Source organism: Acomys russatus, chromosome 5 (assembly GCF_903995435.1).
Source record: "Acomys russatus chromosome 5, mAcoRus1.1, whole genome shotgun sequence".
NCBI classification, from domain to species: domain Eukaryota; kingdom Metazoa; phylum Chordata; class Mammalia; order Rodentia; family Muridae; genus Acomys; species Acomys russatus.
The window spans coordinates 44,560,688-44,583,566 of record NC_067141.1 but is presented as its reverse complement, the minus strand read 5'-3'; the positions used below and the strand labels follow the sequence as shown (position 1 = coordinate 44,583,566).

The 22,879-nt window shown below is 43.3% G+C and overlaps 1 protein-coding gene across 1 annotated transcript in view; it reads left to right on the top strand.

The window, feature by feature from the left end:
- Pgm5 (phosphoglucomutase 5) overlaps positions 1-22,879 on the top strand; it is a 170,041-nt gene that overhangs the window by 126,300 nt on the left and 20,862 nt on the right. The window contains exons 9-10 of the mRNA XM_051146273.1: positions 1,045-1,228; positions 19,394-19,528. Coding sequence (XP_051002230.1) covers positions 1,045-1,228; positions 19,394-19,528 — 319 coding nt within the window. The remainder of the gene's footprint in view (positions 1-1,044; positions 1,229-19,393; positions 19,529-22,879) is intronic.

Genomic DNA, 22,879 nt, shown 5'->3' with positions numbered 1-22,879 from the left:
TTGGATTTGGAGACAATTATCTGATGTTTGGAGAGGCACATTTTTTATATGAGTGACTAAGGAAAAAACAAACAAACCATTGAACAGATTAAAAAAAAAAAGTTCTGATGCCTGGCATTGTGCCAGCTGTGTGCTGCGCATCATCCTATTTCAAACTCCAAGATCAACAGGGAAAGAATAATTTTCAGTCTTTTAATTTCTTCTGATCCCCACCCCAGTCCTGATGCTTGTGGCTAGGAAGACATTTTTCAATAGAACAACTGTGACGTTTCTCCAGGGATTTTTCTAGTACACACAGTTCATTTTCTCCTTCTCTCTTTGACCCCTTCCCCCATTGATTCCTCATCCCACACTACTTACCTAGCTCCAGAAACAGCAGAGAATTAGAGAGCTAAGGTCTGTGCCCTCTTGCACTCACATCCTGGAGGGCAAAGACAGACTAAAAGTAAACAAATACAGAAATAAGCCCGTGGAAATCCATAAGACAGTGCAAAAAGAAAATGTGCAGGTGGTGACAGGCAAGGGGAAAAGGGGAAGCCACTTGGATGGATGGATGCTCAAGGGTGTCACTTTTTAAAAGAACAGGATGAGCCAGGCACAAAGAAGTCTAGGAGTGGAGTGGGCGAGGTGTTGCCAAGGACTGACGTGTGGGAGCCACGGTGGCTGGGGTGGGACAAAGTCAGTGCAGATCAAGCTAAGAGTGGGACAAAGTCAGTGCAGATCAAGCTAAGAAGGGGGCAGGGTTGAATCCCATGGTGCATAACAGACTGCTGTTGAGGTTTTAAGTTTTGTTCTCAACATGGTAAGAACTTAGGGAGGGCCTTATAAGAAAGGAGCAACATAATTTGGGTTTGACAAGGTCCCTGGGCTCCATGTGGAGACAGCATTGGATAGGCTGTGAGGAGAAAGCAAGGCCTGTTAAACACGCTTTTTTTTTTTTTTTTTTTTTTTAATCTCCTGGAACTAGACCCATGGGAGAGTGCACCCAGTTGCTGGTCCTCTGACTGGGTTTTGTTTTGCCCATGTCCTGCCCTCCTCCAACAGGTTTGACTACGAGGGACTGGAGCCCAAGGCAACGTATTACATCATGAGGGATCTGGAGGCCCTGGTTACAGACAAGTCTTTCATTGGCCAGCAGTTTGCTGTGGGGAGCCACATTTACAGTGTTGCGAAGACAGACAGCTTTGAATATGTGGACCCCGTGGATGGCACTGTGACCAAGAAACAGGTATTTGCAGGGGAGTCACTGGGCGAAGCTTGCAGAGGTGGGGCAGTCTTTGTGGGTGGTCATTTCTGTGCTCTTCACTTTGAACAGCAGAGAAACAGAGCTCTCCATCCAGGAAGAGGAAGCCCTCAGTGAAGGTTACCTCATTACTGGTGGAGGATAGGTTACAACTTGGGCCACTTTGTCCCATATTGCTTACACCTGGTAGCTGATGGACCAAGACCTCACACAGGAATAGGCCCCGAATTTCCTCCTTTAATGGTGGTAACCTACAGGTGCTTTTGTGCGGTGAATATTCTTGGTGACAAATTCAGAGAAATTTCTAGAGCAGAGCATCCCTGGCGTTAGGATGTTGCAGGGTAGGGACAATTCATTTTCTGTTGCCTTACATCATTCTAAGGGTTTAGATAAGGTCAGTGTCCATGGTAAGTAGGGAAGGAATAGTTGGAAGATTCGCCCAGACATCTCAAGTGGAAGATGCATGGACGAATGCTAATCTCAGGCAAGTAGCAAAGCCAACTACAGCTTCCATGGTCTTGTCTTTGTGAATTGTGTGAGAAAAGTCGATGTTGCTATAACCTTCCTCTCCGTCTTGCGTAGTTATTGCTTATGGCAAGCAGTGGCTCCTGTGGGAGCACATCACAGGCTTTTCACATTTGCATAGTACGTAATACAACCTGAGTAATGTCAAGAGAGGTTCAGTTCTCAAATCCCCAGGTCCTTATCTTTTTATACATCCTTCATAAGTGCTGACGGTAACACAGGCAGACCCTGCAAGTGTTTGTGACTAGATAAAACACGTTACTGCTATCTTAATTTGACTAGTATTTCTCCTGTTGTCTTTCTTGTGAAGGCTCTGCCACTAAGGGTACTCAAACCCCTGGTGCATTCTTTTTTATTATCTTAGTATATTACCTCTGGTTGACTAAGTTTTGTAATTATTTTCAAATTCTCCATCAAAATATCAGTCCTTTGGGCTGAAGAGATGGCTCAGCAGTTAAGAGCACTTACTATTACAGAGGACTCTGGTTCAGTTACTTGAACCTACATGGCAGCTCACAGCCATCTGAAACTTCTGGTGCCAGTGGCTCTTCTGGCCTCTGTGGCAACACACACACACACACACACACACACACACACACACACACACACACACACACACGTGGTATACAAACTTACATGTAGGCAGAACACATATGCATTTTAAAAATGAAGATGAGCTGTCTTTCATTCTACAAGTTCTTAACTGTCAACTCAGAAAGGCAAACGTTGTCAAGAAAACAGGATTTAAAGTCAGGGTTGAATCACATCACTCGCTGCAGGTTCCTGCAGCCCTTGGTTCCTTAAGGCCATACTTCTCCATCCACAATTGTTACGGAAATGAAGTAAGGTAGAAAAATGTGTGCGTTTTTCCTTCTAAGACAGACAAAAGTGCTAGTTTTCCTCTCATTAGAGAGCACCGCACAAGCTTCTGCCATGCTTCAAGTCACACTTCGAATTCTTGCGGACTGACATTACTCTGAAAGAACAGCCAGATCCAGCCCTCCGTGATTGGAGACAGGTGCTCACTTGACATCTTTGAGTCCCTAAGCCTTGACTGGTATTTTCCAGTTTTCCTTTACTTTCCCTCTGGACCAGCCTTCCCCATGCCCAAGGCTCATTTGAGTTTTGTTGCCATAGACTTCAGTACATGTGTTCTAAGGTATGCATCTGGGCCTATCATCTGTAACACCCTGAATCCCACCCCCATCTTGTCTAAAGTGTTCTTGTGAGGTTTCTGTTCTCTGGAGAAAGCTTGGGGTGGTGGGGAGGCACCACAGGTCTAGAGACAGTTATATTAATGTGTTGTGTAGTCTAGTTGTGGGAAACTTGTATGTGGAGATAACTTATATGCTGTTTGAGCCAGCATATCAATACCTTATTTTTTTTTTCCAGAACATTCAGTATTCAGGTGCCTTCTAGATGTTCTTTAAAACCAGCTACATCAGGACACTTCTTCAGCTGGATCTCAAATTCTGATGTGGATTTAGTCCTTCCACCTTTCCCTCCATAACCACAGATACTAAATTTCATTTGAACTCTGGGATACATTCATGTCTGCCTCCCTACACAGTTCCACTTGAACTCAAATGTAGCTATCAGTGTTGCCAGGACTTGCTCTTGGGAACTTCCCTGTAAAGAAGAAAGAGACTGTCTTCTTTTCCTACATATCAGGGTCCTGTGAGGGACATCTTCATTTGAGGGTAGCTCTGAATCCCACTGGAACTTTCTGCATTGTCAGCTAATCACAGTTTTTGGCAGTTTGTTCTGTTGGATGTTGTATGGGTGGGACTCAGCACAGTAGGGCTGCGCAGCCTTTTAGGTTATCAGCAGACATAAGTATTCAACTCCAAGACAGTTTAATCTGAGGCATACTTCAGGTTATATTGTGCAAAATCAACATACTTTCTGATAATGGACACCAAAAAGACATAGTTGAGTTTAAATTAACCAGAATGATTTCAAAACAATCATCACGTACTTTGGTACAATCACTAAGTACATATTACTAAGAGTATACAAGTTACATAATTTGTTTGTGTTTGTCATTATACAGTTTTCTAAACACAAATAGACAACGGCTTTATGGCCATGTAGCCCACACACAATACAGTTTGTTCATTAAAGTATAGCTGTCATTGTTTTTTTTTTCATTGACAAAGTAATGCAGTCACCACCACCTCAATAAATGTTAGGATATTTTCATCACCCCCCACAGTGGAACCTTCCTCACTGTAGTTTTCATCTCCCTTCCAACACACCTCGAGCATCCAGGTCCTAGCAACCAATGATCTACTTCTGCCTATCAATTTGCCTATTCTGTACATTGGCACTAAATGGAATCACATGTGATCTTTGTGACTTGATGGTCTACTTTCCCTTATTGTACCATCCCCCTGCCCGCCCATATGATTCTGGGTCTCAACACATCATTTCTTTTTATTGCTGAGCTGTACTCCATTGTGTGGATAGCCACATATTGTTTGCCACTTGTCAGGTCATGGGTTTCTACTTATCAGTGCTTCTTCCGTTGTTGACTGTGACAACGAACGTGGTATGAATGCTCATATGCGGTTGTTGTACAGACATAGGTCACAGCACTCTTGGTTACACAACTGGAAGTGGAATTGTTGAGCTCAGCCTTAAAGGAACTTAAGGCTTCAAGACCAGTTCTACTGCTTTACACTCTTGCCAGCAGTATACAAGGGATCCAGCTTCCCCACACCTTTGCTACCATTTGTTATCATGTCTTTTGATTTTTTTAATACTGTTGTCCTAAAACAACATACTCTACTGCAGATTCTTTTAAAATTAGGATAGTAGCAGAATGAGGCATAGTCACACACACACACACACACACACACACACACACACACACACACACACAAACACACGATCTTGGGATTCAAGAAGCTGAGGATCATAAGTCTGAGGTCAAGATGAGCCATATAGTGAAACCCTGCTTGGAAAAAAAAAAAAAAGGAAGTTTTATATCCATAAGGAAAAACAGCAGTATTAAAAATGCACACACAAAAAAGATAATCCTGTAACTCTGTGTGTGCTATAGGAAGCAGCCCACTGTTCTCTTCATCAATTTGTGGTTCTCTTTTAGCATCCTATTCCTTATCAAATGTTGGGTGCAGCTTAGAGTAGTCCTTTGTAGCATCCCATTTCTCTTCAGTGCCCTATTGTTTGACATCAGGCAGGCAGGCATAAAGACTGTCTTTGTCACTGTTCAGATGTTTGACTTTGGGTAAGCTCTTGATGTTCTCTGAACCTCAACTTGAGAGGTAATCTGCATGTGTGATAATAGAGGATGCCTGTGCAGTAGCTGGTAGTTAATCCACACTCAAAAAATGTTAGTTCTTTCTCTTTATCTAGAATTCTTAACTTGAATGTCAGCATGAGGGAAGGATACATCATTTTCCCCTCCTTCTGTCTTTCCATCCTCAATATCCCCAGAGGTGTATGCACACACACATACATGCACATACATGAACAGGTCTTTGCATTGAAAATAATATAGGTGTGTACTAGTACTAGAAATCATCATGCTAAGTTTGGATTTTATCCTAGCCTTCAGATATTTTGCATAAAATTTGAGGTTTGGATGAGTGATCCACAATAGTGGGAGGCTCCTGGTCAGCTCTTGTTTAGTCTAAATTTGACTTATTAGGGTAAAGAAGTAGATAACAAACATAGCCCTTTATACAAAATCTTTGCTATTTGTTTGATGCAGAAATTGTAAGCACAGCATTGCAGTAGCCTATGCCTCATGGCACTGCTGGAAGTCCATGGGCAACTTTGAAGTGTGTGGTCAGAAAGTCTAAGGACTGCTGTTTCTCCTCCATCTTAAAAAAGAAAAATCAAACTTATACGTTCTAATTTCTGACCTGATTTCCCTTCTCGTTGCTGTGACAGAAGTAACTTAGGGGAAAGGGGATTCCTTTTTCTCACATTTCCAGATTATAGCACATCATATCAGAGACAGCAGAGAAGTCACAGCAGCGGAAGCTTGAGGGAGCTGGTCACATCACATCAGTGGCCAGGAAGGAGAGTGAGGAATGAGTGTACATCAATGCTCCGCTTGCTTTCTCCACTCTTACACAGGTCGGAATCCCTGCCCAGCAAATGACGTCACTCACAACAGTGGCTCTTCCTATCTCAATGTGTGTAATTAGGAGAGCCTCCCCAGACATGCCCATAGACCAGCTGATCTACACAATCCCTCACTGAGACCCGCTTCCTAGGTGATTCTAGTTTGCATTACATTGATAATTAAAGTTAATTATTGCAGCATACAAGGCCAAGTGATGCTTTGTGGCATTTCCATGCATATATATATATATATACATATATATATATATATATGTGTATGTATGTATTTTTTTATTCATCCACCTCTTCCACTTCACTAACCTCTCCTTGTTCTTCCCTCTCTTTTCCTGAACAGTCCTTCTGTTTTCATGTCACATATATTCTGTTATACTTTCTTCTTTCAAATCCTCCCCCCTACATGAATTTAAATCTAGACTTCACATATGAGAAGGAACGTGGGAAATTTGTCTACATCTGGCTTATTTCACTTAACACAATGACCTCCAGTCTATCCATTCCCCTGCAGATGTAATCGTTTTACTTTTCTCTATAGTTGAATGAAAATTCATTGTGTACCATACATCACACTTTGCTTATCCGTTCATCTGTTAATGGACATCTGGGGTGGTTTCATTTCTAGCCTGATATGTGTAGCGTATCGATAAACATAGATTTAACTGTTTCTCTAGGGTATGATGATTTAGAGCCCTTCAGATATATACCTAGTATCGCTGAACTGACCAAATGGTAGTTCTGATTTTAGTTCTTGTTTCCATAGTGAATGTCTCAGTTTACACTCTTACCAGCAGCTGGGGAAGGCATCCCCTTTCTGCATATTCTCAACAAATCAATACTTTTTTTTTTTTTTTTTTTTTTTTTTTTTTTTGCAAACAGGGTCTCATACTGTAGCTTAGGCTGGCCTGAAACTCACTATGCATCTTAGGCTGGCCTTGAACTTGCCAACTGAGTGAACTGCCTGGCTCTCTGCCCCTCTGTTTTTTGTAGCATTTTCTGAGGATTTCATACCTGAGTACTGTATTTACACCATTTCTCCACTCTCTCCCCTCTGCAACTCTTCCCATGTTTCCTCTCTCCCTCCTCTTTTTTAGTTATTATTGTCACCTATACCTACATGTGTATATGTATGTGCGTAATATGATAAACATGATGAATCCATTTAATTTTGCTCGTATGTACACTATTTAGGGCTGACCACTTGGAATTAGGCAACCTATCAGTGGGGCTGGTCCCCAGAGAAGACTTATTCTTCTCGTAGTAGTACTCATTGCTTGATCCAAAGGTGACACCTTGTGAGGTTTTTCCCCATCTCCTTTGGAATGTTGGTTGGTATTGTCATTGCATAGTCTTGTTAAGCGAGCACATTGTTAAGATGTCAGGGGTACAATTCCTCGTGACACGCAGAGGACACATGTTGACCATATGATTTTCAAAGTCTTTCTATCGCTTCTTCACGTTGCCTTAGCCTTAGGTGTAGGGGTTTGTACTGTAGATTTATCAGTTGGGGCTGGGCATCCTTGAGTCAGTTGTTCATGTCATTGAGACCAGTTGTGGCTTTCTGTAATGCTCTCTGTTAATTGAAAAAAACAAGTGTCTTTGCTGCAGGATGAAAGCCACACTTACTTGTAAGTATAAGTGTTTAAAATGCAGTTGGGACTGACACTGGTTTAGGAACGTGCCATCAGGAGGTTCTTCCCTAAAGTCTATGACCTCATCAGCCTTATTTAGTTGGGTTTATGGTATCAGGCATAAATTCTCTCATATTGAGTGGGCTTTAAATCCAATTAATTGATCTACCTTCTTGATGAATTATTTTATTTGTTCTCCCTATCCAAGATTTTCTATCTGAGAAGATAAGAATAATAAATGGCTACCTTATGTAGTCACTTGGAAAATCAGATACTGCAAAAAGAACAAAAAGAGCACTAGTAAATGCTTAACTAAACTTACTTGAGCAGCCTTGAGAACACTGGAGATGTAATAGAGATTGAACATTTTACTATCTTGACCCCCAACACTGTAACAAATGAAACAAAAAGAACACCCTGTGATGGAGAGACCTGGGCATTTGATGAGTCACAGATAATAAGAAAAGCAAAGGGAAAATAGACCTGGCAGGGTGTCATGTGAAGATATGAGCGAGTCTCTGGTTTCTGAGTCATCACTCAGTGATTCAACTCAAATTACACCCTGCCCCCCAACACATACGTTCTGATTCAGGAAGGGAAAGGTTCGTTAAGGCAGCTTAGTCTCCTTTTTTTGTCCTTACTTTGAGGTCAAAGTCAGGAAGCAGATAATGGGGGTGGGGGTGGGGGTAGGGGAAAGCCATTCCACATGCATCTCTAGAGATAAAATAGAAATGCTTTTCCAACCAAATTGCTTAATCCTGTTGTGGTGATAAGTCCCTGGCCAGCCCCATGGCCATGGAAATGTTCAGGGAACTGTGTCTTGTCCAAGACCCTGCAAGGGTCATGGCAGGAGCAAGAAGGAAGCCCAGAGGCCTCCACCCCTACTTGAATTCTCTGAATTCCCAGGGCCTCCTTTATCTCCTTTGGTTTTCCAGCCTTCATAGGATTCACTGACTGTTTTTAAGCTGCTGGATATTTTACTCTATTTGGAACCAAGAACCTACTGGATTTGGAAATAGCAATTCAGCAAGGTTTGGTGTCACTGTAGTTATTCCTCATTCTTTTTGGGGTGTGTGTCGGGGGGGGATCTGTCACTGATTATTCTCAGGTATAGGAAATACATGAGTGAACAATGCTGCTTTCTCCAAATCCGAATGGGAGAAATTAAGTCCATAGTTACAATGTGAGTAGGGGAAGGGTTTGATTAAATTACCGATGAGTCTAAGACGTTCCCAGCATAAGCCTTGCAACAAGACGAGGGCCACTTTGGCATGCCCTGGGAGTCTGACTCTTGCTGCTGAGCCCTCTCTCCCATTCACCACCAACTTCCCAAGGAACATATTAGTACCAAGATAATCTCCTACCATTGCCTTATCCTATTTCCTACTTGCACCCCGAGTCCCATCTGTTTCATGCCCACAGCTATGAGATGCTTCAGTGCTAATGGTAGGAAAATTTTTAGTCTTAGGCCTGTGAGTGAAGGGCCAGCTGGGAAAGGTGATCAGACACTGAGAGCTGGTGTATTGACACCACAGTGGCCTCAAACCAGAGCTTTAGCCTACAATCAGGAAAATTTGCTTTTACATGGGAAAACTTGATCCTTCAGGAACAATATTTAACCAACTGAGACTCTTTCTCTATTCACACACACAAATCTGTGTTTTTATTTAGCAAGCTCAAAAATCAGAAAATCCCACCTGTGATGAGATAATTCATGAGGAACAGTCGTCTGATATTTAAAACTTGGTATAAACACATGTGTACCAGCTAGCCAATAAGGAAAGCCAAGCCAAATTTACTTATGCATAACTCTGGGCTAACTCTAGGCATGTTGGTGCTTCAAGTGACACAGGCTGCATGAAAACAGTTGGAGAAAGAAATCATTTGGAGGAAAGCCTGCTTTGAAGCCCACTTGCTTTCTAACTTGTCATTTTAATGTGCAGGAACCAGGGCTGTCCTTTTAAATATCAATATTTAGAAACAATAATGAAAGTGGATTGGCAGTCTGGAAATCATACTTCCATTCTTGGATGTGGTGCTTGACTTTGTCCCTTGGTGTCATCATCTTCTCTACTCTGCACCCAGAGAAGTTTACTGAGCTACCAGAATCTACTGCATCATGCAAAGGCCCCTGAATGGTGGTAACCAAGGATGCTGAAACTCCAAAGCCAAGGGCTTCTCTCTTCAGGGATTACTGGTCCATCTTCAGTTTCACCCATCAACTTCCATCTCGCCCTTATCAATGAACCACCTGAGAGACTATACCAATGACAGCTGGCCGTTGCTCTGTCCCATGCCATTTATTGGAGTGTGGTTTGTGCATCCAGAAACAGAACACTGGGAATGATTCAGTAGCACTGCTGAGTCCCACCAATAGAGTTTAGGTCTGAAAGCTGGCGCTGGTGCTCAGGCACAATAGTCCTTCTGGGTAGAGTAACAGAAGTGTGTGAGGAATGTGGTGTTACCATAGCAGGTATACTGTGGCATTGCAAAACAATCTTTGTGATAAATAGGAATTTCTTTCCTAATTTAGAATATGCCGAAGGAAATTGAATTGATTCATTTATATTCTTATCCACTGGATGAGCATTTACCACACAGTTGCTATTTGCCACTCAGCCCTATCTCTGGTCCTGAGAACACAACAGCATATGCAACTTGAAGTTGAACTTGTAATTAAATTGAACATTATTATTTTTAAGACTTTTTACCTGAGATTTTTTTCTCATTACTTTATTTATTTGTTCACTTTACATCCCTCGCATGTTCTTTGGTTGGTGGTTCGGTTTCTGTGAACTCCAATGGGCCCAGGTTAGTTGACTCTGTAGGTCTTCTTGTGTTGTCCTTGACCCCTCAGGCTCCCTCTACCCTTCCTCCTGCTCTTCCACAGTACTCTCTGAGCATGGCCTATTGTTTGGCTGTGGGTCTCTGCATCTGTTTCTATCAGCTGCTGGGTGAAGCCTTTTAGAAGATAGTTATGCTAGATTACTGTTTGTTAGAATAGCAGAGTATCATTAACAGTGACAAGGATTGTTTCTTTCTCATAAGGTGGGTCTCAAGTTGAGCCAATCATTGGTCTGCTATTCCCTCGATATCTATTCTATCTTTATCCCTACACTTCTTGTAGGCAAGACACATTTTGGGTTGAAAGTTTTATGGGTGGGTTGGTGTCCCCCTCCCTCTGCTGGGAGTCCTACTTGGCTATAGGAGGCAGAAAACTGATTTTTTTTCTACAAAGAAAACCAAACCATACAATGGAACAAAGGAAGCATCATCAACAAATGGTGTTAATCTAACTGGATGTCTGCATATAGAAAAATACAAATAGATTCATATTTATCACTATGTGCAAAACTTAAGACCAAGTGGATCAAAGACCTCAACACAAAACAGAATACACTATATCTAATAGAAGAAAAAGTAGGGAAGAGCCTGAACTTATTGAACATTATTATAGAGAAAGAACTTAGTTGGGCATGCATATTGGGGAACTAATCTAGACCACAATTCTAGAAAGATCTTCAGAGGGAAATGATATTTGATCCATTCCCAGAAGAGTAAGCAAGAGCTGGCTCAGGTGAGGCCATTGTATCATACTCAATAGAATGTAATTATATGGCTGTTTAGCTTTCTGGACAGCAAGGTTGATTATAGACAATAATATCATGGGGTATTATGATATCTACAATTATAATTCTCTACTTAAACAGTTCTGCAACACTGTTGTCATGGAAAATGAAGACAATTTGGCTATCTGCTCTGCTAAATATGCCTTTTGGTGGGACTTGTTGAAAACTGTTGGAAAAGATATTGTCTAGTATTGGTTTCCCTGAGATTTTCCTATTTTCCCTTCAAGGACTAAACATGTTGTTTCTGCTATGAAAACAGAGTGATGCTAACATGTTTTCTTGTTAGTTAGGAGGCCCTCATTCTGCGTCTAGAGAGTTCAGTTACAATGAGTTCACCTCTCCTTGCAAAGTTGGTAGGTTTAGGGCTGTCTTGTAAACTGTGAAGAGCACAAGCGTTCTTCCATCACAGGCCCATCCTACTGAAACTCTAATGTCTCTGTGTGGTCACAGTGATTCAAAGGCAAGGTTGCATACTCTCACAGGAACTAAGGGAAGAAGTGCTGCTCGGACTGGGGTAAGTATTTCTGATTCCAAGGTCTCCCAGTCCCAGTGCCAGTGTGATGTGGAGTTCGCAGGGATGGGCAGTAATTCTAACCAAGAAGTGGTACACATCAGTTGCCACTGGCCCGCATTTGATGGTTAGGATTTTCATGAGGAAAATCCAAGCAGCTTCTCATCACTTAAGGTAGTATTTGCTAGATGGGTGCTTTGAGAGAGAGCATCTGGTTAAAGGAGTCATTTGGCTTGATTTTCCCCAAATGATTCTTTCATTCTTTCTAATTGTTGGACCCCAAAAGGCTTGCTGATTATTTTTTTTAACTTTTTATTGATTCTTGTGAGTTTCACATCACGTACCCCAGTCCCACTCATCTCCCTGTCCCCTCGTTTTTGCCCTTGCAATCTCCTCCCAAAATAAAATATACATGTAAACAAACAACAAAAACATCAAAAACAAAGCATAGAAAGCATCTTATCATGGAAGTTGTAGTGTGTCACAGTGTATCCCTCTGTCCACACATATTAACTTGTAAATGTTCTTTGCAATAGGTCATTGGTTTGGTTCAAGATTTCTGGCTTCTGTGACACCATCAATATTGGATCCTCCCCGGGATTACTCCTGGTTGTCCTGTTGTTGCCCTGTGTCATGGAGATCCCGCAGTTTTGGAACAGCAGGACTGGCACTTTCACACATCCCAACTGTTTGCAGATGATATAGATTTTGGGGTGGGCCAATGCAGAGTCCTGGATCTGGGCCTAGGTGGTAGTTGAGCTAGTCAGCTAGCTGGCCCTTTCTTATCCACACCACACCACCAGGGCAAGCTCCCCTTCACTGCCCTGGCTAGGCCACTCAAGGCAACCATCAGTAGGAGGCACAGTCATCAGCTCTCCTGATCTCATGCCCTTGGGGCTGGCTTACCTGCACCTACACCTCCAGAGCCAGCTTCACTGTGCTTCTCAGTCAAGGTGTACAACTCTTCCAAGTTGTACAGCTAGTAAGAGGGCAGGGCTAGCTCTCTGATCTCATGACCCCAGCACCAGCTCTCCCAGCTCCTGCAGGTGGCATGGACGGGAATGAGAACGGACCCCAAAGGCTCATATATTTGGCTGCTTGGTCTGTAGTTGATTAAACAGTTTAGGAAGAACTGGAAGGTGTGGCCTTGTTGGAGGTGTGTCACTAGGGATGGGCTTTGAGGTTTTATAAGCCCGCATTATTGTGTAACCTGTTACTGAGCTCTCTCTGTCTCTCTTTGTCTCTTTCCCTCCCCCTTTCTCTGCCTCTGTCTTGCCGCCAATCTCTGCCTTATGCTTGTGGATCAGACATAAGCACTCAAGTACTGCTCCAGTGTCATGCCTTTGGGTCACAGACCCTAACCCTCTGGAAGCTGAGTCCCCAATCTAAATGCTTTTCTTTTACAAGTTGTCTAGGTCATGGTGTTTTGTCACAGCAGTAGAAAAGGAACTAAGACAAAGCCTGAATGAGAAAATGTCTCTGGTGTAGGTGTGCAGCCAGTGCACTGTACACAGGCACCCAGCCTAACAGGATAGCTGAAGTCTAAGTCCAAAGCTAGCCAATAGTGGGGGTGCTTTTGTGTTGCTCTCCCACCCAGGTGTGATCCCATTTTATAGCTCATACAAAGGCCCTGTATGGACTAGCTGCTGCCTTACTCAACTCATGTTTCCAATTAATTCTATGACTTAAGAAAGGAAAATAGGCAATTCTATGTATTTTTTTTCCTCCTGATATGTGTTCCATCCAAATCCCCTGCTCTATGGGCTGCATGTTTTCTTCTACAAAATATGGTTCAGACGTCACATGGCAGTGTTTTCACCTTGAAGCTTTCCAGATAAACGACCAGGATTTCCTGTGGGAGATAATATCCACATTAGGCTCAGAGTGTCTCCCAGGGTTGTCCTGCCTCCAGGTTCACATGCTCATGTGGCCAAATGACTGTACATGTGATGCAGTACCAGATTTCAGGGCCATATGCTGTTTCCCCCCTGGAATTCCTCCTATATCAGTATTCGACTAAGTCAGATGCTGCCAATAGTTGTCGGTAATGCACAGTGTCTCCTCCCGCCTGGCTGCAACATGTCCTAGAGTCTCCAAGCTAACATCTGGCAGCTCTGCATGGATTTAGCAACTAGCACATCTCTCTCTGCCTTGATTTACATGCGGGTTTAAAAAAAACCACCCAAACAAAAACAACTCCAACATTCATTTATCAAACATTTATCAGAAACTTACTCTACATAAGGCTCTGAGCCAGCTTTGAGTATCATACCAAACAGGAGACACTGGTCAGACACTCTGCATGAGAAGTGGTACATGAACATGAGTCCTTTTGTGTGGAGGAGCATCAGGATTGCCTGGAGTCCAAAGGCCTAGAGGCTCTTCCTAACAGTGTTGGAACACTGAGCCAGTTTTCACAATCTCCTTTCTCCTCCACAAACAGAGGACCACATCTGAGGGTTTTGGGTCCTTAAGTGTTAAGTAATGACTATTAACAAAGAAATATTTTATTGTTGAAGAAGCCATTTCAGGGCAGACATGAGGAAGATAATTGTCAGGAGACTGATAACATCAACAGTGATTTCAGAGGGCGGGCAATTTTCTGAAAACCAGATCTTAATTCTGCCTGATTTTTAAGAAGGGGCAGTGAGATTGCTCAGCAGGTAAAGTCCAAATAAATAGGACTGATGACCTGAGTTCAATGCCCAGGTCCCCACATGGTAGAAGAAGAGAACCAACTCCCCAAAAGTTGTCCTCTGACTGCCACACATAGAGTGTGGCACCTGCGTACACACCTCACTACCAAAACCACATATACAATGATAGTAAAATATAATAAAAATAAATAAGTATACACCATCATAAGACACCAGCTTTATGGCTTTATTGGTAATCATGTTTAGCATCATCCAGCTTTCACATAGGAAGAATCACAGCACTTCTATGATGATTGAAGCTTCCCAAAGCACTTTCCAGACAATTCCTGATATGATGCACCCAGCCACCCTATCAGCAAGGCTGTATTACTTTCCATCCAAGTTAGGAAACTAAGGCTTGGAGAGTTTAAATGCCTTACTCAAGACCACTGGCTAGCAAGTGGCTGAGCCAGAATTCTAGCCTGGGTGTATCTGGTTGCTATTCCTGAACCATATCCAAACTTCCGGTGCACAGTAAATCAAAGAGGGGTAAAACTAAGAAAGAGAATGAGAGAAAAAGGGCACGTTGGTGTCCGAGTACTGACTGGGTATTTGTGTAGAGATTGCTGCGTTCAGTAGGTGAGATTGCAACAGATCTAGGGTGGGCCAAACTCTCAGCACTGAAGTGTGCACCACAGGTAAATTGGAGGCAGAAACTTTTATACCTCCTGGCCCCATAACTTACACTATCTGCTAATGGAGAGAGGCACCCTCTCCTATGTTTGTTTGTTTATCATAATTTTGTGTCATTCTGACATTCTAGCTACTTTAGCTGCTGTGGCTACAGAGGAGCCATATTGTTCTAAAAACTAAGATCTGACACATAGCACGGTCCAGGTATCTGCAGGATGAGGCACTGTCAACTCTAGGTGTTAAACATGTAGTGACATTAGTTAACATGTTTTTATGGAGGGTCTACTCTGTTGTCCTGCCTCTGCAGCTAAAGCGGAGGTGAACAAGGTGTGTAAGTCACTCCTTCCCAGTGCTAAGGAATGATCTGAGAACAAGACATAGTAGGTCAAACACTTAAGTGTCAAGTTGCCATGGGAACTTGTTTTATATCCATTTGCTCCGGGCCTTCTCTTCAGGAGGACTTATGGCTGCAGAAACACATAATGAAGCTGTTAGGATATAAATGAGAAACAGAAATCGAGACTGGGGAATGTATAAATTAGAGCGCCAAGGGCAGAAGAAGAAAAAAACTCATAGCTTCCCAAGTCACAGAGACCCACTTGGACTCAGCTTTTAGTGCTAAGCATCCTGGCAGCCATATTGAGAAGGGAAATATGGTTAGTTACAAAGTGCTTATTGTCAGAAAGCAAAAGACAACCAGTTCCTTGGGGGGAAGGAAAAGCTTTCAAAACACTTGGCTTCTGAGAGAACGTCTCACATCTCGCTTCATACCGTCTGACAATATTCTTACAGGACTGAGGAGGTGGGCATTATAAACGGCCTGCACTGGGAGTGGCAAACTAAAGTTCCATTCATTACATCTACTTCTAGCAGGGGTCAGAAGTCATTCGATGTGGGATGTACTCCAGATACAGTGACAGCTGGAATTGGAACACCTGGGAAGCGGAGGGCTTGAAGCCCCTGGTGTTGATCTTCGTCGTTGTTTTTTCTCTCTTGCTGAAGTTTCATTTGGCAACCAGCCACATTTTCCGTTTTCTGCTATAAGGTTGAAGGGTAAATATTCCAGGCTGTGCATGATGTAATTGTTTATACCCGAGGCCAGTGGACACTTTTTTGAAGAGATCTATATAATAAATATTTTAAGCCTTATGCACTAGATGATCTCTGCCACGATTATTAATCTCTAAAACCATAGTGCAAAAATAGCCATAGGCAATCCTCAACTGAATGGGCGTGGCTGTATCCCGGTACAACTTGATTAAAAAAGAAAAAGAGGGCCTGACAAATTTCACCTATAGGTTTTCTGTTGCCAACCCCTAAAAAGACAACAGCAAAAATAAAGGGAAAGCATAACATTATTATTATTATTCTTTTGGTGAAATTAAGGAATGGTAAGAAGCTTGGCAGGTCTTGTTTAATAGTGACTTTGTCCTTACTGATTTATTCATAGTCATAATGATTCATGCTGGAAAGAACATGGCTCGAGTTTGCACTGCAAATTCATCATGCTCATTGAAGGAAACATGCAGATCTCAAGGAAATCCAATCCAACTACTCAGACATAGGAATGGTACTCAGGGACAGCTGTATTTCCCTAAGACCAATTCCTGAGATGGCGCAGCTTAAGGGAGGGTTAATTTTGGATCACGGTTGCTGTAGATAACAGCCCACCATGATGGGCAAGGCATGGCAGCCGGCATGCATTCTGTTACCACCTTTCAAGTTCAAAATCTCTACCTTCCTAATAATCTCTAGTGGTCTTTTATAGCCAGAGGGAGAATGTGATTTCATTTGTAAAGGTTTAGTTATGAACTTATTACAAATTGATGATTCAGTGTGACCTGAAATCCTATATATCTCCTATTGGCTATTAAAAAAAAAAAAAAAAACCCAGGAGTTTCCCTGTGTGATGAAAGAAAGACTTGCATCTGGGAAAGGACCAGAAAAGGTAGCCCCAGGTTATTTGGCACTTGCAATGACAGGTGTGTCAAGTACCTCAGCCTTAGAATTGCTTTAATCAATGCATAGACAAGCCATACATAGTCCTGGGAGTGATGAGTTATGCACTGTGTGACCCATTTTGTGACAATGAGAATGTAGCCTTAAACATGAGTAACAGTTTTGAAAGCATCTGTTAAAATATCAGAGAGCATAGCTGTGGGACTCTCACGGGTCTGTGATTTTGAACATCATTTCATAGCAGGTGTTTTCCGGATAGTAGGAAATGTGATCTTGTGCTCCACTTGATATTACATTGACTGTTCCGCTCTCTGGTGGCAAAAGCTAAGAAACAGTGTTTGATGTTTGTAATAGATGACTCCAGGCTCACGAAGGACAAACATTGTGTCTTTACCTTCGTATACCTCGGACGTAGTCCAGTGCTTCCTCCATAAGGCCACTTTTGTATGTTAATCCAACAAATAGAAACTAGTATGCAGTTGCCAGTAAGGGAGATGATTCCCATTGGTTTGTGTTGAACAACTCTAAGAGAAATAAAAGCTTTGTGTTTGAGGAAACAAAACTTTTAAAAATAGACCCCTGTGCGGATGGGATCTGATGCCCTCCTGTATCAGATGTGGTCAGGACTGGGATGGGGTAAAGAACCGGCAGTCAGATCCACACAGCAGGAATGGCATGATTTTAATACTGGCCAGGTCATAACTGACAGAACTGGAAGCCAGGGACATTTTTTCATTATTATTTTTTTATTAATTATTTACTTTACATCCTGGTCGTAACCTCCTCTCCTCCTGGTCCCACCCTCCCTCCCTGTTTCCCCCTCTCCCTGCCCTACTCCCCAGAGAAGGGAAATCCCCCATCCACCCACCCCAGTATACTAAGTTGTATCAGGACTGAGGCCATCCCCTCTCCCTGTGGCCTAGTGAGGTCACCCCACTAGGGGAACACAACAACAACAACAAAAAAGCAGCCAGTGGGCCAGGCGTGGTGGTGTATGCCTTTAATCCCAGCACTTGGGAGGCAGAGGCAGGTGGATTGCTGTGAGTTTGAGGCCAGCCTGGTCTAGACAGCGAGTCCAGGACAGGCAAGGCTAAACAGAGAAACCCTGTCTCGAAAAGCCAAAAAAAAAAAAAAAGTGGGCAGGGAATCCATGTCAGAGGCGGCCCCCACTTCCCTCACTAGGAGACCAGGATGATGACTGAGCTGCCCATTGTCTCCACAGCGCCCCCAGGCTCTGGTTAGTTGGTTCTGTTGGTCCTCCCATGGAGCTGCTGTTCCCTCTGAGTCCTCCATCCTTCCCCGCCCCACTCTTCCCCAAGATTCCCTGTGCTCCACCCCATGTTTGGCTGTGGATCTCTGCATATGCTTCCATTTGGCTGCTGCTGGGTGGAGCCACTCACAGAGGACAGCCATGCTAAGCTCCTCCAGGGACACTTTAATGATAAATTACAGGGAAAATGTCAGATGTTGAAATCACCTAAGACATCTACTTTTTAAGAGGTAGCAACTGGCAGACACTCTGTTTTTTCCTCTAGTCTTTCCAGTGCTTTTCTAATCAGAGTTACTTTATTAGTTGACTTAGAACATATTTCCACCAGAAGTCAGAACAGGATCTTATGGTCATAAAAATATGGTCATAATTTTGACTATCCTTGTCACTAATGAGAAAAAACATAAAGTAGGGATACAATGTTCAAAGCTTAAAAACAAAATTAGTCTTGGATAGCACCTAATTCACCTGGCTATAGCTTTGTACTATGCCAAACTGGTGCCCAGCACTTCTAGGTAAGAAAGGGTCGTGTAAGAGGGTCAGGTTGTTCTCAGCAACACTCATAGTGGCATGAGGTGGTGGCCCTGAGGGCTTCATTGCAGGGTTCTGTCACTATGAGAATGGAAGGGGCAAAGCTAAGCCAAACAGTATATGGGGGGGGGGGACCTTAACCTTAAAATGAGAAGCTTTTACTCAGCATGTTGGGGTACACATGTAATATCAGCTCTTGTAAGGTGGGGACAGGGTCTTCATACAGGACAGCTTGAGTGCATAGCAAGACTCAAAATGGGGGAGAGGCAGAGCATTTCTTATTGCAATAGATAATTTGCTTAATGTCTAGCGCATTGAGATTCCTAAGGGTTACTCCTTGGCTTTGGGAACACTTATTAAATGGTATCCTGTCCCTGTTATCTCCACTGTTTTTCCAATTCTCATATCACTAGACCCCTCCCCCCTCCAAATTCTAAGCATAGTTTGGCTCTTCAACATCTGCCAACGTTAACCACAAAGTAACAGAAATAGAGTCAAGAAGCCAATGGATAACCTCAAGTAGCTGACTATAAGTTGGCCTGGCCCTAAAGGGCTTCGGTGTACAGAGCTGTTATGATTTCTGCAGCATGTATTAGTTAACGTTGCCTGCATGCTCACTTGTTCACTGAGCCTTTTGGGATGTTCTTGGTCTCAGGGCCTGAGGATCATTTTCTCGGACGCATCACGGCTCATATTCCGGCTCAGTTCCTCCAGTGGCATTCGCGCCACCATCAGACTGTATGCAGAGAGCTACGAGAGGGATCCCAGCGGTCACGACCAGGAACCACAGGTAGGAGATCGGAACTGTGCTCTTGGCACTTGTGTTTTCCCCTTTAGAGCTCCCCTGGGCTGCTAAGGAGAACACATGTTGATAGCATCAATGGAAGGCAAGTTGTGTGTGACCTCAAGCAAGCTTAATTCATTCACTGAAATGTCTGATGCAGGAGAACTTCTTCTCTACAGGATCGGTGAGGATTTCAGGCCATAACTTCTCAAATAGCCTGTCTCTCTTCTGTGTCCTGCAGCTTAACCTGGGTGCTTTTCTATTGAAGAGGTACATGGTATACACAAGAACAGTTAAAGTCAAATTGGTCAGACCCTTGACTGTGCTCATGAAAGTTACAAATCTTTAGGAAAACCCTGTGCTCATGTAAATTAGGAATTAGGAAACCCCAGCATTGGACCATGACATTGAGGTAACCAGACAAATACCACTCTGGGCTTCCTCTCTCAGACTGAGGACGCACTTACAAGCATTTCAGCCATACACCACTGCACTTCCGCATTTACTAACCGCAGACAGACTGACCTGACAGAAAGTACCCGTTCTACCATTAAGTGAATGATGCCGCCCTGGCAGGTGCTCCTGCCTCCTTGGTCTTCCCTTTGATCTGGTTTGGTGGGTGCTTCCCTGGGCTGACACATTTAGCCATATTTCTTTTTGGAAACACAGACGGGCAGAAGTCCATGCTATTTCACAGTGCATTTGTTCAGGACTTCCAGCTCTAATCTGTCTGCCACGTTGGGCAGTGTCTTCCTCGGTCAGTCGTTTAGCTTGTTCATGCTGATTTTCTTTGGAGAATCTCAAAGCTCCTGGTAATCCCTGTTTTGTGGACTCTCCCACTTGCTCCTAAAACTCAAAGATCTCTGAAAGCAAAATCATCCCAGATGGGGAAGTAGAGGCCTCAGGGCCATTCTCAGGGTCACCGGGCATGAGGGGAAGAGGCCACCACTGGCATTTAGCCCTTGCCCTGTCTCTCAGGATTGTGAACTTTCCACGCAGGCTTGGGCCATGCTCTGCCAAAATAATTTGTTAGTGAGCACATTTACCCAGAGATAGAACCAAGCCTCGCAAGAACTAGATGGAGACTTACATTCTCACATTGAGACCGGAGATGAAAGGCAGGAGCTTCGCACTGGGTGAGGAATGACGTTCCTGGCCTCCTCAGCTCTGAGTCACTCTGACTCAAGAGCATTTTTTCTTAGCATTCTTTCCCCTATTTGCACAGGACAAGTGGTTAAGACATTTGCTTATTTTTATTTACCTCCTTTGCTGGGCTTCCTCCAGGCCATTAGGCTTTCTATATACAAATGAGTCTCCAAGGTGGTCGATAAAAGCAAATAGCACTTTTAAAACAGGTTTTCCTTGAAGCCAAAAAATTCACCACAGGCCTGCTTTTAGATGCTTGTGTGGGTAAATAAAGCAGAAATAGTGCTCATTTTTAGTCTGTTACTACATATTTTCCACCCTGTTTGTATACAAGTTTGCCAGTTGAAAGGGCTGAGGAATCCTTTCCTTGATGGTGTCGGATCCCAGTCATTTTCTCCTTTTCTAATACAAGAAGAGATTTTTTTCCCCCAGACTCAACTGGATGGGGCCAAGCACATTTACTTTAGCACAAGATCAAGCTAAGAGTTCTGTATTAAAATAGAATTCCTGGTTAAAATAGCACAGACCGTTGGCTCACTAGCTGACGCCCTTATTGCATAATAAAACACTGGGATCATGGTATAATAGTCAATTTAAAAGAATTCTAACCCATTAGGGAGAGAGGAAAAGAGGGTAGGGGATTGAAGGGGAGGGGAGGAGGGGGGAGGGAGGCACAGTGGCTTATCTCCATCAATCAATGCTCAGGCCCATCCAGGCCCTTCCATTGGAGATTTTAAGGCTTCTGGGAAATGTCGCTTTCCAGTACAAACTGCTTTTTCCTTTAAGACTTTCGAGAGGAAGAGGCTTTGGTTAGCCATTAACAGAGATAAAGTTGTAACACTGTGAAGCTGCTGGCTCACTACTGACAGGCCGCCTAACAGGCAAGGACCAGTTCGTACTTACTTTGATTCTATTCTTCAGTTTTGTCATTTAGATAACATGTGCGCACGCGCGCGCGCGCGCGCGCGCGCACACACACACACACACACACACACACCTGTTAAAGTCCTCTCTGATCTACAGTTCTGTTAAGCATCTGTGTATGTTTAACTCACACCACTGCTGCAGTCATCCACTTTCTAGTTATTTTGCGTGAGGACAGCGTTCCGTTCCCTTTAGGTACCTTATCGGTATCTGGCTATTTCACTTTGCACATGGACTGTTTCTTTCTCAGACAATTCGAGCACAGGAACTAGGCAGCTTTAAACAGTTAGACTTGTTACCTTGAGGAGGAAAATGTTCAAATTAGCGTAATGATTTCACTAGGAAGCCCTGTGACGTGCTCGATTCTCCTACAAGACTCCTCCAGCTAGTTTCCTCTCTGTCCGTTTGCAGAGGCGATGTCAAGGAGTCACTTTACCCACCTCAAACTGTTTTAAAATATTCTATCCACACTTAGCTATGCGTTGGTGGTGAGTGAAGGAAAGTCACGAGGAAGGTGCTTGCACAGCTTTGGTCCTTGGTGTATAAGGAAAGAAAGCCCCGCCAAAGGCCAGGGCTGAAATTTCATATAGTTTTCAAACATAGTTATTTTAATTTTACTGTCAACCAGGCTCTCAAAGCAGCTGCTGAGATTTGTCAAAAGGGTTGAGCCAAAATGGGTGGCACTCACAGGTAACTAGACACGGTACGGCTGCATCTATAGTCTTGTCTTTCTACGTCTTGTCAGAATTGCTGAACACTGTGTTTGTGTTCTTCTCCTGCCCATCGGAGCCTGTGGGGAGAGTAGGGAATGCTCAAGAGACAGCCAAAGGGAAAAGGAACACAATTTTAGTAAGAACTAGGTTAATCAGAGAATGAGGGGCACCGTGGGACTTATCAAGATGTAACACACCAGCCCACTCCCGTCTTGTGAAGGAGCCGACAACACTCTTTGACCCTTTCTTGACACTGATGGTTTGATGTATTTCTGGTAAGTTGCATCCAGGAGATGACTACCTAAAGCACCAGGAGTTTTGTGGGGTTTATATTTAATTCATTTGTCAAACCTAAGCCCCGCTGCCATTTTGTTCTAACAGTCCTTATAATACTGTATAGTTCAGAAATAGACAATATGGAGCCACTTTGTTGTATATGGAGAGTGTACAGGTGCTTTTGAGAGTGAAATTGTCTACAGATACTTATGTTGAGATTGGCCACTATCAACTGGCTGGGTGCTTACTCCAGCTACAGGTTTCCGCCCTGCTGTAGGCCTGCAAACCTTCTTAGAAA